The 19,265-nt window shown below is 39.8% G+C and overlaps 2 protein-coding genes and 1 long non-coding RNA gene across 11 annotated transcripts in view; 2 read left to right on the forward strand and 1 right to left on the reverse strand.

Moving 5' to 3' along the window:
* Positions 1-4,282, forward strand: part of HSPA14 (heat shock protein family A (Hsp70) member 14) — a 41,554-nt gene extending 37,272 nt beyond the window's left edge. The window contains exons 12-14 of the mRNA XM_042944961.1: positions 1-174; positions 3,129-3,199; positions 4,069-4,282. Coding sequence (XP_042800895.1) covers positions 1-174; positions 3,129-3,199; positions 4,069-4,147 — 324 coding nt within the window. The 3' untranslated portion in view covers positions 4,148-4,282. The remainder of the gene's footprint in view (positions 175-3,128; positions 3,200-4,068) is intronic.
* On the reverse strand, positions 56-11,952 carry LOC122223895. Of its 4 annotated transcripts, none has more exons than XR_006204562.1 (4): positions 11,875-11,952; positions 8,421-8,488; positions 5,667-5,720; positions 56-145 (listed from the first exon to the last, which is right to left on the reverse strand). It is a non-coding gene; the product is annotated as an uncharacterized LOC122223895 (long non-coding RNA). The 4 variants fall into 4 exon arrangements; XR_006204559.1 differs by lacking the exon at positions 11,875-11,952 and adding an exon at positions 10,700-10,890; XR_006204561.1 differs by lacking the exon at positions 11,875-11,952 and adding an exon at positions 10,123-10,198.
* The window catches only part of SUV39H2 (SUV39H2 histone lysine methyltransferase), a 21,588-nt gene continuing 13,259 nt past the window's right edge, over positions 10,937-19,265 (forward strand). The window contains exons 1-2 of one of the 6 annotated variants that reach the window (XM_042944968.1): positions 10,937-11,155; positions 13,834-13,979. In XM_042944968.1, coding sequence (XP_042800902.1) covers positions 11,125-11,155; positions 13,834-13,979 — 177 coding nt within the window. In that variant the 5' untranslated portion in view covers positions 10,937-11,124. Of the gene's footprint in view, positions 11,156-11,342; positions 11,555-12,158; positions 12,437-13,833; positions 13,980-19,265 lie in introns of those variants that run through there. The other 5 variants (XM_042944963.1, XM_042944966.1, XM_042944962.1 and 2 more) reach the window with 5 other exon arrangements.

The raw sequence follows: 19,265 nt of genomic DNA on the forward strand, positions 1-19,265 counted from the left end.
GGAGTCGATGAATCAGGAGCCAAAAGCTTCACAGTACTGTTCCCATCAGGGACTCCTTTGCCGGCTCGAAGACAACACACATTACAAGCCCCCGGAAGTATATCTTCAGTATGCCTTGAACTCTATGAGTCTGAGGGGAAGAACTCTGCAAAAGAGGAAGACAAGTTCGCACAGGTGAATACATAAAATTAGACAATGAATTAGTCATGTGAAGCTGCTTAACTTTTCCTTCTGCATTAACTTAATATATATTAACATAAAGTGTATATAGGGTATCTAACACATTTTTATGAATGAATTACTTCTTACTTTTTAAAATGTTTATTTATTTTTAATTTTTTGAATATTTTAGGTTTTTTTTAAGTTTATTTATTTTGAGAGAGAGACAGAGACAGCACCAGTAGGGGAAGGGCAGAGATAGGATCTCAAGCACACTCTTGCACTACCAGCGTGGAGCCCAGGGTGGGGCATGAACTCAAGAAATTGGGAGATCATGACCTGAGCCGAAATGAAGAGTCTAATGCTCAAACGACTGAGCCACCCAGGAGCCCCTACTTACTTTTTTAAAATTTTTATTTATTTATTTTGAGAGAGAAGGAGCATGAGTGGGGAGACAGGGAGAGAGGGAGAGAGGGAGAGAGAGGGAGAGAGAGGGAGAGAGAGGGAGAGAGAGAGAGAGAGAGAGAGAGAGAGAGAGAGAGAGAGAGAGAATCCCAAGCAGGCTCTGCATTGTCGGTGCAGAGCCCCACACAGGGCTCAAACTCACGAACTGGGAACTGTGAGATCGTGACCTGAGCTGAAACCAAGAGTTGGGTGCCTAACCTACCGAGCCACCCAGGAGCCCCAGTACCTAGAGAAGAAATAAGCAATTTTAATTTCAAAAAGTCACAAGAAAATAAAATACAATATGTATTTTTTTCTGTTTATCTTTGTACTCTTGGCCCTCCTTGGTAAAATGTAAGCAGTAGGGAAAATGACTTTTTTTGTTTACTACGTGCCACGTGCTGATTAGGCAATTTACAAACCTAATTTCAAAGTGCTGTAAGATAGACATTATGGTCATTTTATAGATGACTGAAAAACAAGCTCATGGCAATAAATACCTTGTTCTTTTCCTGGTTGAGCTAAAATTTATCCTCAGTTGGTTTTATTCCTGGGCGCTTGCTCTTGCCATTATTACCCTTCTGCCTCTGATACAGACACCTTTGCTTTTTCAAAATACCACATTCATATTTCATACTATAGAGTCCTCTGCATTCTTTAATAGGAATGAAATGGAGCCACATTATCTGCTTAGAAACATGCCCCCAAAATATAATTACATTAAAACACACATACAAAGACGGCAGAGCTTTATTTACAGTATGATGTCATTTGTGTTTAAATAAAAAGTTTGAGAGCATGAGTGTGTGTGAGGGAGGTGGTGTTTGTGAAGGTGTGTGTATAAATATCCAAGCATAGATAGAGAAAATATCTGTAAGTATTTCAACTATATTTAGGAAATCTAACAGTGGGTAGATTTGAAGGTACCAAGAGGGTTTCTTTTTTCTTTTTTTACTTGTTACCTCTTTGTACTGAATCTTTAACAAGCAGCACAGGACCTGAGCATGAAATACTTCTATAGTGAAAAACAAATGTGGGTAACTGAAGAGAACGTGTAGTGTCTTCAGCATTATATCTATTCTCTGATTTCAACGAAAGAATGATGAAAACACACACACACATACATAACATATCTGGGCTCCACCTCAGACATCTTAGAATCTAGTGGAGTGGGGCTCCTTCGACTAGTCAAGCTTTCAAAAGCTCATGCAGATGTTTCTGATGTGAATTACTCTACAAGCACTTTCCTGTGTACTGTATTTTTTTTAAATTTTTTTATTAGTTTTCTTTATTTTTGAGAGGCAGAGAGAGACAGAGTACATGTGGGGGGGGGGGGTGGGGGCAGAGAGAGAGGGAGACACAGAATCCGAAACAGGCTCCAGGCTCTGAGCTGTCAGCACAGAGCCCGACGCGTGGCTTGAACTCATGAGCCGAAGTCAGACGCTCAGCTGACTGAGCCACCCAGGTGCCCCTGTGTACTGTATTTCTAAACTCATTTGGCTGTCTTAGTATTCCCTCAGCTTCTCTCTCCTGTGCATTTATTTCCCTTCGTACACTCCTCCGAGGCTGCAGCTGTTGTCACCGTATCCTAACTTAACAGATGCCAGGAGCAGAGTTAGTCACCTAATACTGAATTTGGAAGATGTTCTTTTAGAGATCCCATCTGTTCTAACCTCCTCATTTTACAAATGAGTAAATCAAGGTACATGGTGCTTGCCTAAGGTCATAAAACTTGATATTGGCAAATCTGAAAAGTCACTTCCAAATTCGGTTTATTGGTATACCTTTTTTTTAGGAAACCAAAGCATTTTATAGTAAATTCATTAATATCTCGTTTGTACAAATGTACAAGTGTAATCTTAGTTGTACAAAAGAATTTGCCATGTGTTTCTTTAAATTGGTTTTCCAAGTGTATTTAAAATATTTGAATTTTTAAAAGTACATGTAGTAAGTGTATACCAAAATATCGGCACCTGGGTGGCTCAGTTGGTTAAGCGTTTGACTCTCAATTTTGGCTCAGGTCATGATCATGCGGTTCATGGGTTCGAGCCTTGTGTCGGGCTCTGTGCTGACAGTGCAGAACCTGCTTGGGATTCTTTTTCTCCCCCTCTCTCTGCCCCTCCCCTGCTCTCTCTCAAAATAAATAAATAAACTTATATTTAAAAAAGGAGTATATACCAAAATATAACTTACATGTTACTGGAAATGGCTTAATTATCAAAAAGGAAAAGCAGTCTTTATTTTCTGAGACAAAGAATATTTCATAGAAACAATCATTTTAGTCTAGGACATGACATTTAAGAGGAACAGATATATATGTTGTCCTTCTAGAGGAGACATTTACAGTTAGGAAAGCTTAATCCTATTTTCGGATTCTGGTAAATGGTGGAAAAATTGAGAACTGCCCTATTTGAAAAGGTTTGTTCCAGTAATGAGTAAAATTTGGTCTGTTGGAATAATTGATGCATCAATTTATTAATATATCAAAGTACTAAATCATCTTTGTATTATTTTTACATAAACAGGTTGTACTCCAGGATCTAGATAAAAAAGAAAATGGATTACGTGATATATTGGCTGTTCTTACTATGAAAAGGTACAAAATTAAACTACTTCTGATATTAAGAAAATTGACTTTGGGGCTTGACCTTTTTTGTTCATTTATTGATTCTCCACCCGTTGTTATTCCAGGAACATCATGTATTAGAAGCTTACAAAGATTTTATCAGTGAATTATATTTTTTGCACTGCACAATGACTGTATTTTACAAAAAGAAGTGTATCTCAAATCATTTGCATTCTGAATTTTTTATGAATTCTGTTTTGGTGTGGTCAACCTAAAAACTGGTCCATGCAAGTTTGAGATATAATTTTTATCAATTTTAAATATAATTTTCTAAGGTTTACATGATTCATATTATTTGTCCTATGAAAGGATAAGTTTATTTCAGTATTGCTACAGAAAATCTCTAGGAAATAAATTACTTATTAAATCCAGCTATTACCGTTTCACTAACAACTGACCATCCATAACAGTATGTCTTGCAAGTAAATTGTTTCCAAATTAACATTAGGAACAGACAGTTCATTCCATGAGCATACTTATTTAGCAAGCATGTCAAATTCATTAGGGTAGGTTTGCCTTGGCCTGTGCTTGAAAATGGCATGATGCGTCTTCTCAGTTTGCATAAAGTCTTAAACTTAAGATAGTTATCATTGTGGTTTTCAAAGAATACAACTTCTGTCTCAGTGGTGTAGGAAGAAATTTTTAAGAACTACGTAATTATAGCATATGACGCTAAGTTTAGATTCTGAAATTGTTTCTTCTTGATCTCAATACTCTTTTGAAAATTAAAATTATCTCTTGTTTACTCAAAGTCCTCAAATAATTTCTTAAGAGCTTTCTGCTTTTATGAAATGAGCTTATGAAATGTTATTTTTTGTTTGTTTGTTTGTTTGTTTTAGGGATGGATCTTTACATGTGACATGCACAGATCAAGAGACTGGAAAATGCGAAGCAATCACTATTGAAGTGGCATCTTAGTGTTTTAGAGAAACCAGGAATTTTTTAGAACTAGAATATCGTTATTATTTGGTTTTGTCTATAAGCGATGTTTATATTAAAATACTTTTTTGAATGAACTATATATGTTTCTATTAAAATACAATATATTGGTAAGTGTTGCAACCTTTTTTTGTTTTCCACTTATGATAGGAAATATAAGGACCTTTAGTAGTGAGAAATACAAGGAACTTTTTCTATCATGAAGCTATTTAGAATTAAATTGAGTGGATTGCAGGAAATTTTACTGGAAATTTAACATTGTGTTTTTTAAAAACTTTTGTTTCTATAACTTCAAGTTTGAAGAAGTCTTTTATTCTTACTAGATCATGAATTAAGAACAATTTAAAAGTCTTTGATAGTAGATGAAAAAAGTTGGAGAACCATGTGCAAAGTAAGATACCATTTTTGCTTAAACAAGTAAATTCATAAACTCAACAATTATGTATAGATATGTGTGTGACAAGCATAGAATACAAAGTCTAGAAGGCTACCCATCAAACTCCTCTAACAGTGGCCTTTCTGTGGACAGAAATATAGGGTGGCCCTTATACTTTTTACAGTTTTGTTTAATTTGATTTTTCTCTCTAACAAATATGTTTTTCTTTTGAAATTAAAAGGTTGGTTGGTTTGTTTGTTTTTGAAGAGACGGCTAGCCACATTCTGTTCAATAGAGAACATTCACTAGTGCATTGAGATACTCACTGGGTTACTAATGAGAAGGTCATTCATTCACTAAGTAAAACAAGACAACTAACCTGTGAATATTGAAAAAAGAACTAGAAGGTGAGCAGTGCACATCAGACTCCATTATCAAAAGAGAATTTTCCATTCATTTCTTTCCTTGGTTCCCAGAAGATTTGAGAAGAGGAAATATCTTTACTCAGTGGTCAAATTTAAAAATTGTGCTGTTTTTATCTTGTTCAAACTGTGGAGGTGCTTTTTCATTATAGTTTATTTCTATGGACTTACGTGGCGGTAATATTCTATTTCTAAAGATACAGAAACCAAACTCAAGGTTTTTCATTTATTCTGTATCAAATTATTGACAGAAAAAGAATTCAGATACGATTCTGAGTCCACAAAGAAGCAGGCTCAAAGGCATACACTTTTGATTAAGGATGAGTACTTAGTTATTTTTTAGGATCTTTTCCAAAGTTATAAAAACTTTGAAATCAAATAAATATAAATTATTTTCAGAAAATAGGAAAATAGCATCTGAACTAGTTGAACTGCTAAGTTTATGCTTTCAGTTATGCTTTGGAAAGTGCTTTAGGATTTTATTTTGTAGTTACCGTTAGCTCTTTCAACTAGATCAGGCACTGGCAAACTGTGGCCAGTGTGTCAATTCTATGCCATTCCTATTTTTGTAAATAAAATTTTATTAAAATATAGCCAGGCTTATTGGTATATGTATTGTTGGTGGCTGTCTTCACACTATCATGGCAGACTGAATAGTTGCAACAGAGACTGTGTGGCCCACAAACTCTAAAATACTTACTGTCTGGCTCTTTACGGAAAATGTTTGTCAACGCCTGAAGTAGATTAATGAAACCTGTAGAATAAAATATCATAAAGATTTATTCAAGAGTTTTCTTTTCTTCCATATCCATGGAATAATTTACTTATTTGCTGTCTTTACTAGATTAGTAAGTATTGTGAGAGCAAAGACCATCTTAGTCACTATTATGTCCCAGGCCCTAGGTCACTACCTGAACATAGAGGTGTTAAGTAAAGGTCTTTTGAATAAGTGAATTACATGGAAGAAAACAGTAGGTCATCTTTGTATTCTATAGGACAATGGCCAGTAAGTACACCTTTTACATATTTTATGGTTTGTTTAGAAACATAAAAAAGGAAAGGAATACCACTGCTTCTGGCTTTATTAGTCAGCTTTGCATGATTTTCTTCCCGAAACATGTAAGATTTGAAATTGTCACCAACGGTGCTCTGGCTAATGAATGTACTCCAAATTTCCTTGCATCCTCATGTGACAGGATGTTTTTCTCCTGAGTGAGGGAAGGTCTGCCAATTAACTTCTCTTGTGTTTTACTTTTTCAAGGTAAAAATAGCTTTAGCATTCTTCTAACTCTAAAATGATACACATCCATTATAAAATTCAAATTGCAAAAGAAGAAAATCTAAAACATCCTATATTCTACAACCCAGAGTAACAACCATTAAGATATTTTTGATGAACATCTTGATAATCTTTTCACGCACTTACCAGTATCACTATATTTAAAAACATGAGCACTTTTACCAGTAAAGCAAGAGGTTATGTCAAATTATAATTTTGCCTATCTACGTGTCTGATATTGTCTAAAGGACAGAGCCAAGTATACAAATAGAAATAAATGCCAATATATAATACTGTGAAAGTCTTGAGAGGACACAACATACTTCATCACAAACTGAAAGCTTTTATATGTCGGAATTTTTAAGGATTAAAATAAAAAAGGATCAGCACAAAACAAAGTGTGGTAAAATGTCAGGATTTCTAAAATAACAGTGAGTAACCATGTCACAAACAATACCATTGTCTGCTTTAATTCATTATCTCATTTTTTAATTTTTTTAACGTTTATTTATTTTTGAGACAGAGACAGAGCATGAACAGGGGAGGGTCAGAGAGAGGAAGACACAGAATCTGAAACAGGCTCCAGGCTCGGAGCTGTCAGCATAGACCCCGACCCGGGCTCGAACTCACGGACCGCGGGATCATGACCTGAGCTGAAGTTGGCCACTTAACCAACTGAGCCACCCAGGCGCCCCCGTTATCTCATTTTTTAATTGTGACCTCACCATAACTCCCTGAGTAGTTGCAAAATGCACAGAGCAATATTGCCTCTATTATTTCTGTGTTCTACATGTGGGAAAAGATTCAGAGAAGTTAAAATAATTTATCCAAGGTCTCACAGTGAATGTGAATTTTGAACTCATATTCATAATGCTTTTTTGGTAAACTTAATTTTTCTTGACTGCTTCTTATTCTAAACACTTTATGTGCATTATTTCATTTAAATTCACATTTTCCACTGTCCATTCTATTTTCTGCCTCTTGAAGAACATTCAAATGAAACAGAAGACAGCCCATGGGTCTCCAGATACTATGTTTGCAGTGGTCTTCATGAAAAAAGACAGGGGGGTTGGCATAATTCTGTCTGTTTTCCTTGAGAACACGGATGTAGGCCTCTGGCTTTTGATTTCCCTCTCCATTTATAGCCAGAATTTACCAAGATCCTCAAACTTTTTAGTCTCAACTCTTCTACACTCTTAAAAATTATTGAGAACGTAAAGAGCTTCTATTTACATTGGATTTACATATGTGTAGTTTTAGTTATATTTACCATATGGAAGTTAAAACCTAGAGATTTTAAAATAATCATTTTTAAATAAAAATTACATGTTAACGTAAGTAACATTTTTATGAAAGATAACTTTTACAAAAGATGAAGGGCCAAGTGTGGAGGTTTTCTTGCTTGCATGTGGGAGGGGCAGAGGAAGAGGGGGAGAGAATCTTATGTGGAGCCCAACACGGGGCTCCATCTCACAACCATGAGATCATGACCTGAGCCAAAATCAAGAGTCAAACGTTTAACTGACCCAGGTGCCACCCAGGTGCCCTATGTTTTTTCAAATCTCTTTGATGTCGCCTTGAGAAGATCCTCTGTTTCTTCATTGAGTCTATTGCAGTATCTGAGTTGTGTATCCTCTGAGAAACTTCACTATATACTTGTGAGAGGAGAGTAAAGAAGGCAGGTAACATTGTGCTGTTATTATGAGACGTTTTGAACTTACTAGGCCCCTGAAGAGCTGTTCCTAAAACAGTAGACATGGTGGTACCTCTTGAATAGAAAAGGTCTAATCTGTCCCCTGCAGTTAGTGGGATTGAAGACGAAAAAATAAAGGAAACATGATTTACAAAAAAGTCTAATGCATTCTATAAATTTGGATCTGAAATTGATCAAGATCCAAAACCAGACAAGGTAACTATAAAATGTGGGAAGTGCATTTAGTGCATAGGAGAGAATGGAAGGCAAGAGTTAACTGCTCTAGATAGGGCAACCAGGAGAGGCCTCTGAAGAAGTGGAAGAAGTTAAGACCCAAGCGATAAGAAGGTAGCCATGTGAAGAGAGACAAGAGCTTGTCCTCTAGAAAGTAATTTAGAGTTGCCTTAAGATACTTACTTACTTATTATCTGCTTCTCCCACTAGGATATAAATTCTATGAAGACAGAGTCTTTCTTTCTTACCTATTTCTTTCGGTGCCTGGCACATAGGAGATGCACCATAAAAGATTTCTTCGTGGGTGGAAAAAGTCCTAGAGAACAGTGAGAGTGGCACAAAGTAAGGTTAGGGTGGCAGCGTTCCAGTCACTTAAGGCTTGGTAAGCTATTTAAGGTTTGGATTTTATTCTAGGTACACTGGGCAGTATTTAGAGCAGGAGGACATGTTCTGCTTCATGACCTTAAGGTCACTCTTCCAGCTGTATGGAAAAAGGATTACAGGGGAAGCAACAGTAGAAGTTAAACCAGGTAGTCAGTCTTTTGCAGGACTGCAGGTAGGAATGACAGCCTGTACTAAAGTCATAGCAGCGATGGAGAAAAAGGGCAGAATCAATGTGTATTTTGGACATCGCATTGACAGGACTTGCTAATGAAATTATGGAATGAGGAGAGGGTAAATCAAGATGACACCTAGATTTCCTTCTCGGACCCCTGAGTCAATCATAGTGCCAGTGTATTGAGAAAGTTTGGGGGGCCTGCAGTAGAAAGGATCAGGTCTGGAGGCAAAAATCAAGGGCCTTTTTACGAGCGTGTTCAATTTGAGATGTTTGTGCAAAACCTCAGAGGATATGTCAGCTAGGCACTGTGGATATTCAAATCTGGAGTTCAGGGAAGGGGTCAAGGCTGGAGACAAACAGTTGAGAATCTTAAGTATAAAGATGGTATATAAATCCATGGGAACCGAGGTAGTCACTTAGGGAGAGAACCTAACAGAGGTCTTGGGGCCAAGCCCTGAGCAACCCTAGCAGTTTAGGTTAGTTAACGGGAGCCAAAAATGGGAGTGAAGAGAGGTCAAGAAAACCAAGAAAGAAACTGAGTCAGGATGGATGCTCCTGGGGTGTTGTAAAAACACAGGACAGGCAGTGAATACACTTGGGGAGGGAAGGAAGGCAGGCAATGTGGCTGTATCTAAGACTTAAAGGGTCTCTAGGAGTAAATCTAGCAAAGATGGAGGAAAGGAGGCATTTTCTAGCATCAAGAGCAGAATCGAAGTCCTGGGGACAAGGAATATTTGAGGAGGTCACAAACTAATATAGGCAGGAGTGATGAGCAGTGAGGCTTGAGAAGCAGACAGGAACCACCATGTGGCAAAGGGGCTTCCATGTTATAGGGCTGGATAGGACCTTTTATTCCTTATCAAGGTAATAAGATGCTCATTATAGAAAATGGTTAAATATGTGAAAAACGATAAATCAAAAAGGAAATCACTCCCCAGAGATTTTATATTTATCTTCCTATATATTTTTACCTAGTTGAAACTTTTATAGGTTTCTGGTTGTTGCTTTTTTGCTTACCCCATGATACTAAAGGCTTCATAAACACCTGATTAGATGGCTAGACAGTGTTTCAGAACGGAATCAAATACATTAATTTCTTTAATGTTCTATGTTTACAGTAGTTCAAAGTTATACATGATGCTTTGAAATATTTTTATAATTTAAGACAAATTTCTTTTAAAAATCCTTGGTCGATGTCAAACGACTTTCTTCCTGTTTTCCCAATTGACTCTAAGATTTCTGCATTAGATTGTTTATTTCATTTTTGAGAGAGAGAAAGCACATGTGGGAGAGGGACAGAGAGAGAGGGAAAGAGAGAATCCGAAGCAGGCTCCACACCGCCAGCGTAGGGCCCTATACGAGCTCTAACCCACAAACCATGAAATCATGACCTGAGCCAAGTCCAATGGTTACCGGACTGAGCCACTCAGGTATCTTGCCCGCTGCGTTAGATTGTTTAGAGTAATCACCATGGATGCGGTGTGAAGAATGGAAGATGGAAGGGGGGGACGGGGGACCGGTTAAGAGTTCTTAGTCATCCAATTCAGAGAACCTCGAGTCCTACAGCCTTTCAACCAAGCTGTGCGCAGACTACCTGGGAGCTTATTAGAGAGGACAGAACCTCATGTCCCAGCCCAGACCGACCTAATTTGAATCTGCATTTTAACAAGCTCCCCAGAGGATTCCTATGCCAATCAAGTGTGCGAAGCACAGATGGAGACTGGTGGTTTCAAACTCCTTCCTGCATACTAGAATCACCTGGGGAGCTCTAAAAAATTCCAATGCTCGGGTCACACCCCCATACCAAATAAACCCAATCTCAGCGAGTGGCACCAAAAACCAAAACGTCTCCAAGCGATCCCAACATGCAGTCAAAAAGAAAACATTTATCTAGGGGTGTAGCGTGGAAGAAAACAATGGTTACTGGGACTCAGGTGGCCGAAGAACAGGCACCGAAGGTAAACCTACCCTGCACCATACAGCTCCGCTCTACGTTTTGGATTTTGCACAACATACAAGCAGTGGTCATGTGAAAGCACGAAAAACCGTGGGAAGGCCTGACGTTGCGCACTCCTCAATTAGGAGTTAGCCCGCGCCGTCGAAGGAGGCTGGCCGCTTAACCAGGAGGAGCGCCCGAACCCGAACCCGAACCGCGTACGCGCCCCGCCCACCTCCCCCAGCGACTCCCGCAACCTCCTGCGCGTCGGGATGCGACGTGGGGCGCATGCGCGCTCGCCGTGGCCGGGGTCGATCTTCGGTGACGTCAGGGCGCCTCGCGGGCACCAGCCCCCAGCCCGGGCCCCCGACTCCCGCGCCGGCCGGGCGGGGGCGGGGCGTCGGGCCAGCTGAGCTATCCCGTCAGACCGCGCCAGTTTGAATGAAAGCTCCCTAAGATGGCGGCGGCCGGGGCCGAGGCGCGAGGAGGTGAGGGCTGGAGAGCGGCGTCCCTCACTGTCCCCCGTTCTCCAGGCAAACTCCCGAGGCCCGGGAAGCGGGGCCGGGACCCGCGGACCCGCCAGAGCGCGACGCGGCGAGACGCCGCCTCCCGCCCTGCTGACACCTTGGCCCCCAAAGGCGCGCCGCGGGCTTCACCTATCCCCCGGCCCCTGACCCTTCTCGCGGCACGGCCCGCTCGCTCCCCGCAGTCTTCTGCGCCCCGCTTCCGCGGGGCCCAGCCCGCACGCCCTGCTCCGAGGTCGGCTGTCTCTCGCTCCGCGGACGTCCCGCGGACTCCGTGGTCCGACCCCCGCTGCCCGTTGGGCCCGAGGCCCCTCCCCGCCTGGTCGCCGTGTGGAGGTATTCGGGCGGCCGCCGCGGCTCCTGGTAATCCCTGGGGGAGGAGGGGGGCTCGAGGGCCTGTGGGCACGCGTGTGGTTTACTCCTTTGTGGTGGTTTGGGCGGGACGTTGTGTGTTCCGGCTGGCCTTTTAACTGGGAAGCGGGAAGTACCCGGTGGTGTAAACGTGACCTCGATAGCGGAGGAAAGAAAGAAATTGGGGCTGGAGTATAAACGCGAAGGAAATGAGGGAGCGTGCACCCCAGTTTGGACGCACTGGTAGGGGAAATTTCCTGTCGGAGAATAATATCCCAGAAAGTGGGTATTTGAAGACGTAGCCTCTGGCTTACGGTGATTGTTTTACCCACCGGGAACTTGCGTGTTATTTACGTGGACGCCAGAGAACTAGGTGCTGAGCCGCGCGCGCGCGCGCGTGTGTGTCTGTGTGTGTGTCTGTGTGTGCGGGTGAGTGTGCGCGCGCGCGTGTCTGAAAGACGGGAATTTTCAAGACATTCTAGAATGTAGAGGTGTTTTCCAGCACTCCTCTCCACCTAGATTATCATGTCTTTATCCCCCAACTTTTCTTCCACTAGGGATTAGTGTGAACCTAGCGTGAGGTTTTTGTAGTGGTAATGAAATGTTAAATCTTGCAAATGAATTATTTTCTACATTATTGTAGATAAATAGAATGGTTACCAGGGATTTGCGGTTTTTTATGGTCCAGGGTGTGTGTGTGTTTGTTTCTCAAAAATAGCATTTCCGTCGAGAGTTGTCTTGAATCCTCGAGTTACTTAAACTAGATAAAAATGGTAGGAACAACAGACATACACACCTTGGGTCGATATCCAACAGGAACCTCCTTTGCACGTGATCGGCATAGTGAGGTTAACTTTACACAAAACACCCCGAAGTTTTTTAAATGGAAGACTTGTAAGTGGTCATTTGTGTTCAACCACTCCTGTACCCTCAAACCGCCACTCCGCAGCAAGCAGTCTCTCCGCCAATCTTGGGGTGGGGGGGAGAAATACCTTTCATTTTCTCGGTCTCGAATTACGAACCTTTTGTAGGAAGCGGGGTGGTGGAAATCCTGCTTCAAGCTTTCTGACAATGAAGCCCCTGTGCGAGTTGGGGAGGGTGAGGGAAGGCTGCGGTGAGAGCAGCTGTGTTCTCTCTTCCTTGGAAATTACCTCAAAACAAAAGGTTATCACAACTACCTTGGAGAGCTACCAAAGAAAGCTGGAGTTTATTGATAGATTTTGTTTGGTTAATTCCGATTTACTCCAACCCTCACATTTTTCCAGTGAGTCTGAAATCCAGAAAGATGGGACTCTCGTGTGGCAGGGGCAGAGCACCCTTGATTGTTTCTAGTGCTTACCGTAACACTAGTCGTAAAACCAAGTTTATTATATATTTCTAAACATCCACTTGTGTTAACGTATTTTACGTGCCGTATGGTAGCACACTGTTTACAGAAATTTCGGAGTAAAATCTTCTGCAGCACATTTAGTTACTGGCTTCTGTAAGGTTAATTATGAGTGTGTCTGATTTTCTTTAAGCTTGGTATATGGATTATGTAAATTGAATACACTGTTTTGTAAACCTTGGCTTTAAAAACAACACAGGAAATGAGTATTATGAAAATATATTCCCCATTATTTATTATAACTCTAGGGCTTATTTACCTTGATAATAATACATTACAGCAGAGGCAAAGTAATAAATGGAGTTAAAATTTCATGCAGCTTTCCAGAATGGGGAAAGTAGGACATGTGATGTATGAGTATGTGACTATGGAACTATATTTCAATTAGATTTCAGTTCTTATTGTCCAGCTAAGGTAAAGGGGACTAGTTCTTTTTAACAACTTATAAGGCTGCTTTAAAATCTATTTAAGATATTTTTACTAACAATAAGTTTGTCTTAGGGATCTACATTTTGTTAAACCAGCAATTCTATGTGGAATATAATGGAAAAGTCAAAAACATTATCTCTGTTGTCCTTTGTATCTATATGTAATTTTAGGAAAGCTTACAGACTTGAAACTGTTCGTTCAGGTGGCTTAGTGGAAATGAATTGACATTAGTTAAGCATAGTAGAGTAGAGATCCATGAGAAAATCCAAGAAGACCAATTTATCAAAAACAGTTCTTTAATGCTTAACTTTTCTGGAAGACACATAAATGGTTTCTTGTCATATGAATTTTCAGTCCTGTAAAATTGCCAGTTGAAGGGTGGGGATATGGAGGTCTTAAGTTTTTCCTTTTTTTTTTTTTTGGTTTTAATTGAGTAGCTATTTCATTAGTAAAGAATTCTATTTTCTTATTGTAGCTTGGTGTGTGCCTTGCCTAGTTTCACTTGATACTCTTCAGGAATTATGTAGAAAAGAAAAACTCACATGTAAATCGATTGGAATCACCAAAAGGAATCTAAACAATTATGAGGTGGAATACTTGTGTGACTACAAGGTAGTAAAGGTAAGGCAAATATCTAGCCCCTTAAAAGAGACCTAATCAGACTTCAATTCAGTATTTCATATTTCTGTAACATAAAAAGACCTTAAAAGTAAGCAAAAGCTCTTCTTAATGTTAAAAATTCTAAGCCATAATAAATTTATATGTCCTATCATCTATATTGCCAAATAACATTGAGAGGATTTTGAAGCATTAAATGTTCTTGCATTAGAATATTTTAAGGTGCTTATATCATTCTACATCCAACTCTTGATTATCTCCGTGTGGATTACCAGAGCAAATGTTTTATCTCATATTGGCTTTTCCTGTCATTCATTTTGTTCCTGAATCATATTTCCCCACTATCACCTGAAATAAACAGAGAAATTCAAACCCAATTTTCGTGCTGTTGAGTCTCCTCATGAAGCATCACCATCGTGTATGTCCTGTATTGTGTCAAACTCCAGGTATTAGTGAGGCTCTGTGGTCTAATAGAATGGCCTGGAGTTCAAAGTCATTTCTAGTCTTGGATTGGTACCTTGTGGCTTCATCAAAGTCATTTCGCTTCTCTGGGCCTCCCTTGATTCCTGTTTCTCTCAAATGACAGGGTTGTTTTCTTAAGAACCTTCTTCAATCTAAACCTTACAGTCTATTTTTGAGTAATTCATTTTTCTCCAGAGTAGCCTGCTCCCTGTGTGGAACTCTTTTTTGGTCGTTTGTCAGTTCTTCCAGACAAATGAATTAGGACTCCTCCTCCTCCATCTTCCATACCGATTCAGTCATTAAATCTAGTTCTTCCTTTGCGACATCCGCCATCTTTTCATGTAACTGCCTTTCCCCCTCAGTGGGATTTTATGATCAAGCATTTCACCTCTACTCTTGGCAACCTTCAACCCAAAAACAGCCCAGTCATCTTCCATCTCAGTGTTTAAATGGTGGTCTGACCAGTCTACCCAAGAGTATCCTATAGTCACACATACTGGTGCCAGTAATGTCTGTTTCTAGTCTCACTCCGCTCTGTTCTACTAAAGCCTTTTGTCTGTTGCTTTCTTTTCCTTTTCTTGTCAGCAGTTTTTCCAACTTTTATTACTTTTCTGGACTTCTTACTCTATCCTTCACCTTCATATTCAGCCACAGACCTCTTCTGCCTCAGTTAATCTTTCACTCCAGTGAAAAATAGGATCCTCCTGCAAGTATGAATTCTCAATTTAGCTTCACACAAGTTCTCTGTAACTTTGCTGTTACTGTTTTTCCTTTTTTAGTCCTTTCCATCCCCTTTAAAGGACTTTGCTTAATCTGTGATGTTTTTGTTTGTGTGTGTGTGTGTGTGTGTGTGTGTGTGTGTGTGTGTGTGTGTTTTTCTGCCCCCCTTCCTCCTTATTAAGCTCTTTTTCCACTGACCTCTCTCAATCAGTAAAACCTATTCAGGTCTTCCCCAACCTCTCTTTGACCTCGGGTCCCTACTCACGCATTTCCTGTCTTTGCTTCTACCTCATTTTCCATTAACTTTTAAAAACAGCTTTGTTGAGATGTAATTCACAAAGCATACAATTCATTAATTTGAAGTATACAATTCGTAGCTTTTAGCACGCTCTCAGAGTTCTTCTGAAGTTGACTGTGGTGATGGTTACACATTCTCATTACCCTGAAAAGGAACTCCGCTCTGCTCACTCATCACGCCCTAATCCTTCCCAGTCTCCTTACCCCACTAGCCCTAGCCCTAGGCAACCACTCATCTACTTTCTGTCTCTTATAGATTCCCTGTTTGGGCAATTCATGTAAATAGAACATTACAATCTGTATGTGTTTCTTTGTAATTGGTTTCTTTAACTTAGCGTGGTGTTTTCAAGGTTCGTCTATGTTGTAGTATGTATCAATACATCATTCCTTTTTATTGCCAAATATTCCACTATAGGACTATCACTTTTAATTTACCTATTGATCACTTAGACCTTTTGGTTGTTTTTGTTTGGGGGTTATTATAAATAATGCTATTATGAACATGCATGTACAGGTTTTTGCATGGATGTGTTTTCACTTCTCTTGATACATACCTAGGAGCTGAATTGTTGAGTCATATAGTTTCTCTGTGATTAACCATTTGAGGAACTGCCAACCTTTTCCAGAGGGACAGCACCATTTTACATCGAACTAGCAGTGTTACAAGTATTTGAATTTCTCTACCCCTCACCTGCACGTTTTATTATCTGACACTTTTGATTATTGCTATCCTAGTGGGAATGGAGTAGTACCTCGTTATGATTTTGATTTGCATTTCTCTGATGGCTAATGATGCTGAACATCTTTTCATCTGCTTTTTAGTCATTTGTATATCTTTGGATAACTGTCTATTCAGAGCCTTTGCCCATTTTTAAAAATTGGGTTGGCTTTTTTTTTTTTTTATTATTGAGTCGTAATAGTTCTTTATATATGCTAGATAGTCCCTCACGAGATACACAGTTTGTAAATATTTTCTCCTGGGACTTGTCTCTTCACTTCTCATTAACTAATTGCCAATATGAGCACCTCAAATCTTACTCTCCTTCATAGCAACATCTTAACACTGTTGACCTTCCTTTCCTTCTTTGAAATTTTCTTGTCCATGGAGAGACTGCCTAGGTTCACACTCTGGCTGTACCATTTATTAGTTGAGTGACTTTTAGCAAATTACTTAGCCTCCCTGTCTTTCCATTTCTTCACCTGTAAAATGAGGATAGTTATGGTACCCAACTCATACTGGCGGGGACCGCCATAGGGTTAAATGAGTGGATGTAAGTATATCCTTACAACAGAGACTGACCTATGATGTTCATATTGAAGAAATGTTTTCTGTCATTGTTGTTCACCTCTGTCTCCACCTATTTTTCTTACTACTCTTCCGGAATCTCCTTGTTGTCTCTTGTCTGTCCTTTCTCGGAAATGTAGATAATCTCCATAGCTGTGTCATTGGCCCTCTTCTCACCTTGAAGTGGCTCACCTTGAAGTGGCTCTGTAGATGCCCTCTTTCCCAGTGCTTTCTACTTCTATCTGTTTGATTCATGACTCCCAAATCTTTGTGAGGCATTGACCTCTTTATGGACTTCATTTCAAAGTAGACACTATACAGGTACCCAAATTCAGCATATTTAAACTGTACCAATTTTCCTCCCTCAAATCTGTACCCTGAGCTAGGATTCCCTATCTAGATTAACAAAACCAGAATACTTCCAGTTACCTAACCTTGTAATTTTATACATTTTTAATTCCTCCCTCCTCCCTACCCGCTCGTAGGTCATCAGGTTATATTGTCTCTATTTATCTTTTCTTGTTCATTCTTTGCCTGTTCAACTGTACTTTCACAAAGCTGGTTTCCTAGGGGTCTGTACTGAGATTGAAGGAACTACCATTATTCTTATACAGGATTCTGAGTGTTGTGGTTAGATTTTGGATAGTTTTTGCACTTTGGTTTCTCCTTTGTCCTTCTCATCAATCCTTTTGGTTTTTTGTTTAGGAATAAGCAACCTTACTTGCACACTTAGGTCCTCACTATGCCACTTACATCCCTCATTTCTTCTCTTTTCCAGCACAAATTGTTTAATCTATAGGACAGTATTATTTCATCATACCTCTACCTTTTTTTTCTCTGTCTCCCCACTCCTGTTCAGGGTGAGTGAAAGATCTTATGACACTGTCCTTTTATTGTGTGTACCCCTCCATTTAGCTCATCAGAGACACTATTTCACTGCCATATTCCTCAAAGCCATTAACAGTTTTTCTAAAACACAGTTCTGGTTGCTTTAGGTAGGGCCTTGCTTTAGACCTTTTAATGACTTGTCTACCAATCTAAGACGAGACCCTTTGAACTAAGGTCCTTTATTATCTGGCCACCAACTACCTTTCCAGCCTCATCGCTTGTCACATATCATGCTTTCTATCCACACTGCAATACTCCTAAGCTCTTTGATTTAGCTAAGGTTTACTGAGCACCTACTATGAGCTGGGCACTCTTCTAAGCATTGGGAACATAGCTTATATTCCAATTTGTTGAACACATTATGTACCCTTGTGCCCTTTTGCTGTTCTTGTCTTGTTCCCTCTTTAGAATACTATTGTTTCCCTCCTTGACAAAATTCTCTTTGGCCTACAAGGTTCAGCTGAAAGGCTACCACCTATTACTGAGCCTTCCCCCATATCCCTAAAATTAATTGCTTTATATTCAGGACTTAGAAAGCACTGTTCTTATTATTAGTCTAGAACTTGACATATTTTATAGCTTGGTTTCATACCTTCTGTGCTAAATTGTCAACTATTTAGGGCCAGGACTATGTCTTACTGTAGTCTCTAGTACAAAGTGGGTATTAAGTTAGTGGCTAATGAATTTAACTGGCTTCTGCATTAGTGATTTCTCCACTCTTCACAGTCACCAATAGACTAGACCCTTTTAGCTTCATGCTCAGATTATAGCAGCAGTCTGTTGATTAATAGCTCCTATATCATCTTTCTGTAGTCTCAGTAAATATTTGAGTTTCTTCTGTGTGTGGATACTATATTAGGCACTGGGAAAAATAAAAGATTAATCAGAAACTGTCTCTCATCTTGAACTCACAGCCTACTGGAAAGATTGACAAGTAAACCATGGCAATATAGCATAATAAGTGCAGGGGGAGGTGCACCTGGGCTAGGCCACAGAAGGCTTCCCAGAAGGGATATCCCACTGAGGCCTGAAAAGACAGGTACGTTAACTCACGGTTTTCGTACAGAGAACAGAGTGCTAGAATGTGGGATTGGGAAAGAATGAGATGAGTGAAGAACTTTCAGCATTCTACAGCAATGGGGAGTCATATGAAAGGTTTTAAAAAGAGGGATACAATCAGATACGTAATTCAGAGAACTTTCTGCAGTGAGGAATGTAGGAGGGGAATGACACACACACTTAAACATTCTGAAAAGCTGTTACAGTAGTCTAGGCAAGAAATAGTGGTGCTTAAAGTAGTAATAATGGAGATGAAGAGAAATAAGTAATTTTTTTTATTATCATGGTTACAAAATGTACAAGTGTGGTTGAGTGGTCAGAGGATTGGGTAGGGATCCAGCAGTGTGGGATCACACATATTTCACATATATGAAAACATGGGTTTCTGACTTGCGCTGGTGTAGATAATACTCCTCACCAAGACCCAGGAATATAGGAGGATTAGGATAGGAAGACTAGATTAGGTTGAGAACATTCAAGTGTAAGATGATCAATAGATAGTTGGAAATGTGGCCCCAAGTCAGGAGTGAGAACTGGAAACATAGATCTTGAAGTAATTGGCAAAAAGATGGCATTTG

Source organism: Panthera leo, chromosome B4 (assembly GCF_018350215.1).
Source record: "Panthera leo isolate Ple1 chromosome B4, P.leo_Ple1_pat1.1, whole genome shotgun sequence".
In the NCBI taxonomy this organism is placed as follows: domain Eukaryota; kingdom Metazoa; phylum Chordata; class Mammalia; order Carnivora; family Felidae; genus Panthera; species Panthera leo.